Source organism: Ictidomys tridecemlineatus, chromosome 11, assembly GCF_052094955.1.
Source record: "Ictidomys tridecemlineatus isolate mIctTri1 chromosome 11, mIctTri1.hap1, whole genome shotgun sequence".
Lineage (NCBI taxonomy): Eukaryota > Metazoa > Chordata > Mammalia > Rodentia > Sciuridae > Ictidomys > Ictidomys tridecemlineatus.
The window spans coordinates 116263703-116276579 of record NC_135487.1 but is presented as its reverse complement, the minus strand read 5'-3'; the positions used below and the strand labels follow the sequence as shown (position 1 = coordinate 116276579).

Sequence of the window (12877 nt, the reverse complement as noted above, 5' to 3'; positions counted from 1 at the left end):
AGCATAATGAATAAATAATTCATATTAGAAATAGAAATATTGATTCAAATTATGAATAATAAATATCTCTATAAGAGATTAACCCATTTAGGAACAATATAGGGCTTAGGGAATCAAAGAGAAGAAGCTGGGGTTATCAGAACCTAGGAATTTGTTGGGGGAATCTCATGTAATTGGTATACATACCTCTAAGGAGAGTGTACCACTTGGCTGATGTTAACATCTTTAAGGGAGCTCAATGAGTAGGGGTCGGTGTGCTGGAACCTGGAGCAGACTGCCACTGATGGAGTAAAGCTCACAGGAGAATAAAAAAATATTTTCTGCTACCTTCTAGCACCTATCCAGTATCCTCTGTTGACTGGAACTAAAAGGAAGCCAACTGGGAAATATATAATAATTTGCATCACAGATTATAGGAGGTAGACTCAGAGTGGAGAGACAATGGATAAATAACCAGCACATTCCTGCATCTAAATTCATCCTTAGCCCCTTACCTTTCCTATTTCCCTTCCTTTTATATATGTGTTTATCTTGCTCAATGCCTGTCTTCCCATATAGAATATGGGAGACACAAAGTCTGGTTGCTGTTGTATAGTGAACTACTCTAAATCTGAGCAGTTTAAAAATACTGTTTTATTAAGTTCCCAGAGTCTATGGGTCAGGAATTTTGCTTCATATATACTAGGCAAGTACTCTACCACTGAGCTATATCCATAGTCCTTTTTAAATTTTTATTTTGAAAAAGGTCTTGCTAAATTGCTGAGGCTAGCCTCAAACTTGCCATCTACCTGTCTCATGCTTCCAAGTAGTTGGGGTTACAGGTGTGAACCCCTGTGCTCAGCCTAGACTCTGCTTCTTGCTAGGAAAGTGACAAAATCACATTATAGACGATCATGAGAGACAGTAGATATTTTGTGGCTTTGGAAAACTTTGTCTGTCATCCTGATTCTGTGGTATCTTTGGCCCTTGGGAATACTGCTAGGCTATAGTTGCTCAGTAAATTTTTTATAAGGTAAATAAATAGATCAAGAGATATTTTTTGTGAGTTTTAATTCTTTTGTCAAAATACTTTCTAAAATGATTCTTTCCTTTTTCTTGGGTTTAAAAATTAGGGAAATGGATCTCATTTTTGAACATGGTATAACATCCAAAAGATATAAAAGTTTATACAGAAGAAAAATGTCTCCTTCTGCACTTATTCCTCAACCAACCAGTTCTGCACCCCAGAAACAACAGTCACTGTCATCAGTTTCTTCTTTACTCTTTAAAAGGATACAGATGCAGTGTATACATTTACACATACACAACTTATTATATGATTGGAGGCTTACTACTATCCATTTTCTGCATCTTGCATTTTCATTTAATAATATATTTTGGTGACCTTAACTTCCATATATGATTGATTTAAAAAAATTTTTTTAGTAGTCAATGGACCATTATTTTATTTATTTAAATGTGGTGCTGAGAATTGAACCCAGTGCTTCACACATGCTAGGCAAGTGCTCTATCACTGAGCCACAACCCCAGCCCCATATGATTGAATTTTGAAAGTAGATTTTACTTTTTTTTCTCATTGATTTTATTCTGAGTTTGTATTGTCCAGTGAGAAAAAAAATTCACTTCATATTTTTCAGTTAAAGATATTAAGACAGAACCTCAGCCACTTTCTCCAGCTTCCTCAAGTTGTTCAGTCTCATCTCCTCAGTCAGTGGACTCTTGTTCTTCAACTCAGCATGTTCCTGTAAGTAGCCAATCTTTTACATGATTTGGGCTATAATGTTATTTGGAAAATACATGCATCAAGTGGGAGGGGGAAGTTTAACATTTATTAAGTGCTAACGAGGAGCCTTATGTTTCCTTAGGAAAGACCTTTTGGGAGCTAAAAAGTCGTTAGTCTTTATGTTCTTGCCTCCATAATTTCATTGAATTTTACCAGTATCTAGTATTTTTTTGTTTGTTTACTTCTTTCATCCCTCTCTACTCCCTGTTAGGATATGTATTCTTTAGGATATGGAAGAATATAAGATTGTTCTTATAGGTTTTGGTTTATAGGTTCTTGGTCATAGAACCTAGAATTATCTATTTAGTTTAGGAATGCCTAACACTATCTTTTGAATAAGCTAAGATTTTTACAAAAATCCTGTAGTTCCTATTGCTTTTGTTCTCCCTCAAGATAAAAGCCATGATGTCAAGAAAAGGAAGTACCTGATTTTGGTAATGGGAAAAGAGAAAATACAAGAAGAAAAATCGAGTTAACACTTCAGTATATTTTCTTTGTTTTAAATTGAGGCATCTTTATTTTGGTAGGCTCTGTGTTTCTTCACCTACTAAATTCTGATGATTCTATCTACCTATGACTTCAGGATTCTTTTTTGCTCCTACCAGGCCATCTTATCTAGATTAAGTCGATAGGATTTTAACTGGTACTCTGTCTCCCAACTTCCTGAACCTTTCTTAGCAGAGTAATAATCCTCAAAGAGAAATCCTTCAAAAGCACAAACTTGACCATGTCATTCCTTTGCCGTAAAACCTTTTAACAGCTTCCCAACCCTTACAGGATGAAATTCAGATTCCTGGTGTGTTAGGGCCTCTATTATCTGACCCATGGTTAGCTTTCCAGTCTTCTTTCTTACTGTCTCTCCTGCTTTCACACTCATCTTTCTTAAGCCCTGGAAGAGTTCCTGCCTGAAAGTGTCAGTGTGTTCCATTCATTCACCAGCTGTTCTAGGAGCTGTCTCAGACACTGGCAGTGAATAGTGAGATTTCTGCTATTCCAGTTTTAGGTTTCTGCACATTCTTTTTCTTCTCCACAAAATAGCCCTATTTTTGTTCTTTCAGAAAAGTCATCCTTTAAGACCCACTTCAAAAATTACTTAGTGTATGAAAGTTTCCTTTGATTGCCACTATTAGAAGGAATTACTCTATGGTTCCGTAATTTCTCCAAATGATTTAATATTTAAAAAATGTAATTTGCTTTTGGAGTCAGAAATACATAATATTGTATATTCATAAAAGTCTGTTTGTTGGTTTTTGTCTTTTCTGTCCTTTCTTACATAACAGTTAGTATATTGTATACCCTGTTATTTGTTTTTAACTTTATTTCTGTTATATGTTTTCTTAGGTATACTTTAAAAAAAAAACAAAAAACATGTTTTTAGTTGTTGATGGACCTTTATTTTGTTTATTTATTTTTATGTGGTACTGAAGATCAAACCCAGTGCCTCACATATGCTAGGTAAGGTAAGCGCACTACCATTGAGCTACAATTCCAGCCCTTAGGTGTACTTTTTTGATAGACAAGTTATTGATTGGCCTGTTGACTTTTCCTTTTCTTTCTATGTGATATTCCCTTTTTTTTTTTTTTTTAATGAGATAGAGTCTTTCTGTGATGCCCTGGCTGGCCTTGAACTCCTGGGTTTCAACTGATCTTCTGGCATAAACCTTGAGTAACAGACTACAGGTGCATGCCACTGGGTTTGGCCTTTATTGTCCCCCCCCCCCCCCCCCCCCCCCCCCCCCCGGTCCCAACTCAAAACAGGGTTTTCACCACTTAGGTTATATAAGAATTCACTAGTTTTTTATTCTTGTTTTCTTGCTTATATTGATTTTTTGTTCGGAATAATCTCAGATTTACAGAAATGTTGCAAGTATGTTACATGATTTTTTCACTAAACTATTTTAGAGTAAGTTGCCAGTCTGATGCCCTGTCTCCCCAAATACTTTAATGTCTCCTTCCTACAAGCCAGAATATTTTTTATATCGCAACAATGTAGCATCAAAATCAGGAAATAAACATTGATACATTACTATCTAATCTTCAGCTCCTATTTAAAGTGTATCAGATGTCCAGTGATGTCCTTTAGACCTGCAAAAGGATCCAGTTTGGAGTCATATTGGATTGTCTTGTCTCTTTAATTTCCTTCAGTCTGAAATAGTTATTCATTCTTCATTGACTTTCATGACCTTGTCACTTTTGGAGATCAGAGGCTATATATATTTTGTAGAGTACCTTCAGTTAGATTTGTTTCATATTTGCTAAGGGTTGGATTCAGGTTTTGTATCCATGGCAACAATGTTGCAGAAGTTCATTTCATTTACTTGTTGTTTTTATTGCAGTATTGGGGATTGAATCCAGAGGTGCTTTACCATTAAACTATAATCCAGGTCAGGCTTGGTGGTGCATACCTGTAATTCCAGCAGCTCAGGAGGCTGAGGCAGGAGGATCCTGAGTTCAAAGCCATCCTCAGCAATGGCAAGGCGCTAAGCAACTCAGTGAGACCCTATCTCTAAATAAGATACAAAATAGGGGGCTAGGAATGTGGCTCAGTGGTTGAGTGCCCCTGAGTTCAATGCCTGGTACCAAAAAAAAAAAAAAAAGAAAAGAAAAAGAAAAAAAAAAGCTATAATATATCTAGTGGTTTACAATGAGACCAGCCTAGGCAACTTAGTGAGACCTTCTCTTAAGATAAAAAAATAAAAAATAAAAAGGGCTGGGGATATAGCTTAGTGGTAGCATATCGGGGTTTTAAAAAAAAAGTTTATTCTAGTATCATTTATTAAAAAGTTCTTTTTCTCACTGATTTCAATTTTATGCCCATATTTTAAATTTACATAAATGGAACTATTTAGACTTATTTCTACTATTTATTTTTAAAAATTAGCACTATGTTAATATTAATCCATATTGCTCTCTATATATCAAATCTGTTGCATCTAACTTTGCACATTTCAAGTACATGTTTACTGCATTTTACGTACATCACAATACATATTTTCACACTTGTGGGCCAGTGTGAGAATTCCTTTGGAATGTATACCCAGGAGTAGAGTTGTTGGATGATAGTATGTATAGATATTTAATTTGACATGTGCTTCCTTCCATATGGCTCTACAAGGTCATTGTAGTACTCTGTAGGCCAGTCAGCAGTGCTTGAGTATCCCTGTAACTTCTCTGATAATGCTTGACATTGTCTGATTTTCTAATTTTTGCCAGATGTTGAACCTTTTTTTTATTTGCATTTCTTGGATTACTGATCGTTTTCGACATTTATTTACATTCTCATTAATGTTGGACTTCTGCTATAAATTGTTTATTCCTGTTCTTTGAAATTTTTTCTGTTGTCTTTTTCTTGTTTATTTGAAAGAATTCCATGTATATTTAATATATTAAGCTCTTATTAGGCTTATTATCTTTTTCACTTTCTATTATTTATCACTTTTGTGTCTTAAGAAATTCTTAATTTTCTTACTTTCTTTTTTTCCCCTTTTCTTTGTGATACTAGGGATTGAACCTAGGGACACTCAACCACTGAGCTCCATCCCTGGTTCTTTTTATTTTGAGACAGGGTCTTGCTAAATTGCCCAGGCTAGACTTGAATTTGTAATCCTCTTGCCTCAGCCTCTGGAGTTGCTGGGATTATAGGCCTATGCTACAGTGCACTCAGGGGCACACTCAACCATTGAGCCACATCCCCAGTCCTGTTTTGTATTTTATTTAGAGACAGGGTCTTACTGAGTTGCTTAGTGCCTTGCTAAGTTGCTGAGGCTGGCTTTGAACTTGGGATTCTTCTGCCTCAGCTTCTTGAGCCGCTGGGATTGCAGACATGTGCCACCAGGCCTAGCTTATTTCTTTAATATAAGGGGATAGCATAGACATATTCCACATTTAAAAAAAAATTTTTTTTTTAGTTGTAGATGGACACAGTATCTTTATTTATTTATTTATTTGTTTTTTTGTGGTGTTGAGGATCGAACCCAGGGCCTCACACATGCAAGGCAAACACTCTACCAATGAGCTACAACCCAGCCCCATACTCCACATTTTGAGTTAGTTTTCCTTTGGTATTGATTGATAATGTTGATTTATCCATAGTCACTTAGTATTTAGCCTGTAGTTTCTAGTATATAACATCTTTTTTTTTTTTAGTCATACATGACAGCAGAATGAATTTTGACATATAATACATACATGGAATGTACATACATCAATTATATTGTCAATTCTATTCTGCTGCCCTTCCTATCTTCCTTACTCCTCCCCTCCTCTCCCATCCTTTCTCTCTATCCAATCTAATGTGACACACTTTTTTTTTTCTTTTTCTCATTACAACATCATATATGTATTCTGTGTATATAACATCTTTGCCTTGAAATTGCCTTTGAAGAATTTTTCTATTTATATATGGATGTTGCCTCTCTTATTAAGCAAATTTACGCTTAAGGATTATACTCTCCTGCATTAAATTGTTTGTTTTTATTTTGCTGCAGGAGGAGTTGGATTTGTCTTCTAGTTCCCAGATGTCTCCCCTTTCCTTATATGGTGAAAATTGTAATAGTCCTTCCTCAGCAGAGCCACTAAGAGAAGATAAGCCCATCATTGGTCCTAAGAGCAAAACTGGTATTACTCTAACTCCTAATTTCTCTATATCTATTTCCAACTGAGTTTAGGTTCATTTCTTTCTTTTTCTTTTTGGTACCAGGCATTGAACCCATGGGTGCTTACCCACTGAACTGCATCCCAAGCCCCCCATTTTTTATTTATTTTGAGTCTGGAACTTGCCAAATTGTTTAGGGCCTCACAAAATTGCTGAGGCTAGCCTTAAATTTGTGGTCTTCCTGCCTCAGCCTCCCATGTTGCTGGGATTACAGGTGTATGCTACCATACTTGATATTAGTTTACATTTTTTAAAAGAAAATGTTGGATTAAGCATGTTTATTAAACTGGCTTGTTGTTTTTAAATTATTGGATCTATATTATTTGTTATATATGATTACTGCAGAGAGGAAAGGGAAGAAATAATCTCCTTTGATTATCTCTTTAAGTTTTTAATATATTTTTTGGTACCAGGCATTGAATCCAGGGGTGCTAACCATTGAGAAACATCCCCGGCCCTTTTCTTTTTTTTTTTTATTTTGAAACAGTTGCTTAGGGCCTTGCTGAGTTGTGGAGGCTGGTTTTAAACTTGAGGTCCTCCTGTTTCAGCCTCCAGGGGCATGCACCAGCACACCTTGATGATTATCTCCCTTTCTTTCTTTTTTTTTTTTTTTCTTTGTGTGTGGGGTACTAGGGATTAAACTCAGGGGCACTTGGCCACTGAGCCACATCCCTAGCCCTATTTTGCATTTTATTTAGAAACAGGGTCTCACTGAGTTGCTTAGTGCCTTGTTTTGGTTGAGGCTGGCTTTGAGCTTTGGATCCTCTTGCCTTGCCTCAGCCTCCTGAGCCACTGGGATTACAGACATGGGCCACTGCACCTGGCTGATAATATCTTTGTAGGTGAAAAAACTTTAAAATAGACTTTCACTTAATCATCTTTAGGAGAGTTTTCAGTTTTGATTAAAGATAGTGAATGTGAGGGTCATTTTTCCACAACATTTATTAATTTACTCATCTCTAAGCTTTATTCAGTGATTTTAGCTATTCTCCTTTACGGTTCCTTCTCAAAACTGCAGTTTGGTCAAAAAGGAGGATCTCAGATTAAGGAATTTTCTTTGGTCCTTTCAGGTACAGGGTAGGTATGCTTAAACTCCAGTGCAAGAGTTACTCAGAAGTCAAGATAATGTATAAAGTGTTTAAATAAAATCTGTTTTCTAGGACTTGCTCAATGGCCTTAGATTGATTTGTGGTTTGTTTTTTTCTCCAGAAAATGGACTGACTCCAAAGAAAAAAATTCAGATGGGTTCAAAGCCTTCAATTCAGCCCAAACCTTTATTACTTCCAGCAGCACCCAAGACTCAAACAAACTCCAGTGTTCCAGCAAAAACCATCATTATTCAGACACTACCAACACTTATGCCATTGGCAAAGCAGCAACCAATTATTAGTATACAGCCTGCACCCACTAAAGGTACTATTGTGGAAATTGAGGCTGTATATGTTTATTTGGAAGATAGTATAAAGATTTTGTCACTTTTTAAATATATATATATATAAAATTCAGGTTATAATTACTGAACATGTGTGATGTGTCAGGAATTATCCTTGCTTCTGAGGATGTTGAAGAGATGACTAATATGTGGTTCTTGTCCTAACAGAGAGAGCTCTCCAGATCAATTATATCCAATACTTCTTTTTTCTTACAGTTTTTATTGATACCTGTTTTCAAGGCTTTTTTGTTTTTTTCTTTTTCCTTCAGTATTAGGTTTAAACCCAGGGGTGCTTATCCCTTGCCCTTTTGATTTTATTTTGAGACAGATATTTTGCTAAGTTGCTCAGGCTGGCCTCAAATTCCCAAATCTCCTTCCTTCCTCCTAAGTAGCTGAGATAATAGTTGTTTGCATCCATGGCTGCTTAAAGTGTTTGGTTTTATATAACCACTTGAAATATAGGAGTTAAAATAAAAGATTGCCATTTTATTCTGAAAATTTATGGCCGTGGGTTTTTTGTTTTTTTGTTTTTTTTTTTGGTTTTGTTTTGTTTTAAGGAGTGATCGCGGTATTTAAAGTAATATGTTCTATTTTTGGTCATATAGGTATGTTTCAGCAGTAGAGTCTGGTTCTTTATCTCCGAGGAGACTGAATGGTTTAGTAAACAGGGCATTAGGAAGAAACCTAAACTCTCTTCAACTAGCTAAGAATTTGTATTTCTGTATTTTATCCACCAGATGGCCTCACATACTTGGGATTCTTCAGGAATTTTAGATTGACACTGAAAGAAGTTCAATGAGGATTTGGTGCTACTCACATATGGGAATCACTTGCTTATGGCAATCTTTTAGGCAGCTTAGTTATATACTGATATGTATATGTATGAATATGAGAAAGTTTGTATAACATTATTTTCTCTGGATTTAACTTCTTGGCACCAAGTAGTAGTAGGTGTTACTGGGTATGAGTTTTAAATAAACATCAATGTAACGTTTGCCTTTATGGTTGTATTTATAGTTGTTAGCTTATTTTTTTGAAGCTTAATTTTAATAAAAGCAAGGTAATACATTTGAGCTCCACTGTTAGCTTTGTTCTATTACATGGTCATAGATAATTAGACATTGATGGAAAGAAAGGAACTAAACAGAATAGATGAATTCTACCAAAAAATAAAACGAAACAAAACAAAAATAGCTGAAATGCCTGCCATCTCAGTACAGTCAAATTTTTTTCATATGAAAAATAGTAATCTTGTAGAATAGATATTCTTGTGATCTATAACTGAGTGTTAATGTTCATAAACTCCTTGAAATAAAGTGAAAGATTTATTATATGCTTATAATATGGGTTTTTAAAGAGATAGTCTCACAAGCTTTCATTAGGATCTCAAAAGGATCTGTATCTTTCCAAAGACTAAGAATTTTAAACTCACAAAGAACCTCATTATCATTCCTATAAGCTATTAGAGCACATCTATAAAAAGTAAAAGTCTGGCATTAATATGACAGTGTGTAAAGAATGGGATATTCCTAAGAGTTTGTTCTTGGACCATTGAATAGGTTTAAGTGATAGAAGATTTCACCTATAGCAGGAAGACAGATTATTCTTTTCTGAACAGTTTCTTAGTTCTAGAAACTGGAATCACATATTATTTAGAATTTCAATGGTTTCCCATGATCTGAAGATTATTTTTTGTAACCATGTGTTAATATGAGGCACTGAACCTTGTTTGTTTTTGTAATACAGTGTAGAGAGGTGATATTATTATTTTACAGATTAAATATATATCTTTTATTTATTTGAGAATGGGAAGGGAGGAAGAAGAAATATAGGTAAGGAATTTTATAGTTAATTGGTTTCTGCATTAATAGAATTTTACCATTGAAAAACAAGACATAATTCCCATATGGTTAAATCCTAATTCTCTAGTGTGGAACGTAAAACCTTTCACAGTTTCTCTTCTGTTTAGTTTTCTAACTTTACATTATTAATATTATTTTTAATTTATTTATTAGTTAATAGATGGACATAATACCTTTATTTATTTATTTATTTTCATGTGGTGCTGAGGATCGAACCCAGGGCCTTGCGTGTGCTAGGCGAGCACTCTACCGCTGAGCAACAACCCAGCCCTATACTTACATTTTATACTTTCAGACTTCATTTTGCCTACACTTTTACTCAGTAATTAGTCCTTGAATTTTGGTCATTTGCTAGACTTAGAAGCAAAAAAAATACCAGGTGTGATAGAATATATTCTATCAACCTGGTATATTTTTTTGCTTCTAAGTTCTGCACATGTCCTTTAAGACTAATTTGAGTAGTGTGGCAAAAATATGAAAGTCTGGAATGTAATGAAAATGGACAGCTAGGGCTGGGATGTTGCTCAGTGAAAGAGCACTTCCCTAGCATTCATGTGGCCCTAGGTTCAATCCCTAGAACTGAAGTGGGGCAGGGATGACAACCAGGATGGAGAATAGATATGTTAAAAATGTAGAATTGTAGGCCTTGGTAACTGGATGGTGTGGAGGGTGGATGAAGGATAGAGAGGAAGATCTACAATGTCTTCTGTATTTCTGTCTTGGGCTTTTTGGGTAGGTGATAGTGCAAATTATTAAACAGGATGGAAGTCACATTACTTTTTTGAAGAAGAAGTGTCTGAAATTTGAGCCAGTTGGTTTGGCTTAGTCTGTGTAATTAATCATTATATTATATTGCTGCTAAAAGAATGAGATATGTTCTTGTTCTCAAGAATTCCCTACCCTTGAGTAGTTAAATTTACATAAACAGGTAACAGTTACTCTGAAAACTAGTGAATTAATAATACATGCAGTGTCCTTAGAGAATCTGTTATTCAAAAAAGGTGTTAGTATACATAATATTTTAAGCTCTTACTATGTGCCAGACACTCTTCTAAGTGCTTAAGTACATTATCTTATGTAATCCTTATATCTCTATAAGGATAGTTGAGGATAGATGTATTTCCATTTTATAGGTGAGATAACTGGCATAAATTGTTTATCCAAAGTCACACAGGTATTCTATTTTAGGCAGAATAGGTATTTGATAAATGTTTGATACATGGTTTGCAATCTGTGAAGAAAGTTGAAAAGGAAGAAGTGACTATCAAAATCAGTGAGTCATACATTGTCAGAAGTCTCCAGCTGCCTTTCATTAAGAGGATTTGCATGTAATGCCAAGGAGGATTTTGAGCATGCTAAAATGAATAAATAGGTTTTTGGTATGTCCTTTTTATCTGTTTCCACACCAGGAACAGTAGTAATTATGTTCCGCTGCTATTAAAAGCCCCAGTCCTTTGCATTGTAGTTTGTGGTCTGGTCAGCATTTAGCAAGTCACCATGAGAATTTTTTGTTCTTGAACACATTTTAGTAGAAATTTATTTCCTTTCATTCTTTCCTGAATGGGAACATGCCTGGAATATATAGAGGATCCTTGTCCTAGTTGCTGGATAACTTGAGAATAGTTGAAACTTCTGTGACTAAAGGACTTGATGTACCACATGGGAAAAAAAGGAGTCCTGGTAGAACTTGAGCCACATTTATTGCACAGACGTTGCCTTGAGAATCCTCCATCTCTTTCTCTCCAAGTTGCAGTTCTTTCAATAAGGATCTGGTGATAACTAGACAGAAGACAGGATAAACTTATTTTTCTTAATTAATTTTTTTTGAGAGAGAGAGAGAGAGAGAGAATTTAATATTTATTTTTTTAGTTTTCGGCGGACACAACATCTTTATTTGTATGTGGTGCTGAGGATCGAACCCAGCGCCGCACACATGCCAGGCGAGTGCGCTACTGCTTGAGCTACAACCCCAGCCCTCTTAATTAATTTTAAGCAATATTACAGCTGCCTGCATGCATTATCTGCCAGTCCTTTAAATCTATAACTGAAGTTAGAAATCTGATGATTTCTTTGAAGAAATTTAATTCTGTTTCCCTTGTCCTCTATTCTTGGGAGTAGTCCCAAAGTTTTGGGCAGGCATTTTTTTTAATCATAATTTTTAAACTAAGAGGATATGGAACATTACATCACTTCTCAAAATATTGGTTTAAGTCAGTGGTTTTCAATCTGTGAACTATAGATCCTGGAGTATGGGTCAGAGGGTTGGTAGCCTTGTGACATTTTGCAAGGCATCCTCAAATCCATATTTGTAGCAAGAATTTTCTGTAGATTTTAATTGTAATTTCTTGCTAAGTATTACTAAAAACCTAATCCTTGGTCTTATGTTTAAATTTATATCTGCTTAGGGGCCATTTCCCCAGTTTTTTTTTATGTCATAATAGAAATGAGTACAAGAGAAAATGAGAAGATAAAAATGTTTAGCAATTATTTAAATAAACTGTATATATTATAAATCTATAAAATTATTTTTAGATCTTTCTTCTTGCTAATTTACTAATTTATCTAAGATAAAATGCTGTTAGTTAAATTCTATTTTTTTGTGTGTTTTCTAGGTCATCTGAAACAAAGACATTAATTTTATAACAGTGATCTTTTTTAACCAAGAAAGATGTTCTAAAAAAACAGGTGTTCTAAAACATTATTTTGATTTTTAGTTTTTCCTAATCCTTTGAAATACCAAGCTGAATTTTATGAGCCATGTTAAACTGTCTGAAAGAATAATACTTTTTTTTTCCTTAAAGAAGAATTATAAATTTATATGGAAATTTAGTTGCTGGTTGCTATAGTACCTTTAGTTTGCTAGCTAGGCCCAAGCAGCTGTGGATATTAGGCCAGGCATTCAGCACCTTATAAAATTGGTCAGATCTGAAAGGAAACACTTAGCAGGCAAGTAAAACTTTTAATAGATCAGTGTTATGAGTTGTATAAGTTTTCTTTAGGGTAATAATACTAGTTCTCAGGTAGGCACAAGTTTAAAATACTGATAAATGTGAAGGCTAAGAAAAAATTTGAAGGCTTTTTTTTTTTGGCAGGGGTTGAAAGAGTTAGTATTATCTACAGACTTTTAAATTACAGATTTGTGTTTA

The 12877-nt window shown here is 34.8% G+C and overlaps 1 protein-coding gene across 1 annotated transcript in view; it reads left to right on the top strand.

Moving 5' to 3' along the window:
• The window catches only part of Atf6 (activating transcription factor 6), a 213084-nt gene that overhangs the window by 16965 nt on the left and 183242 nt on the right, over positions 1 to 12877 (top strand). Inside the window, exons 4-6 of the mRNA XM_078027138.1 lie at positions 1638 to 1744; positions 6271 to 6400; positions 7647 to 7850. Coding sequence (XP_077883264.1) covers positions 1638 to 1744; positions 6271 to 6400; positions 7647 to 7850 — 441 coding nt within the window. The remainder of the gene's footprint in view (positions 1 to 1637; positions 1745 to 6270; positions 6401 to 7646; positions 7851 to 12877) is intronic.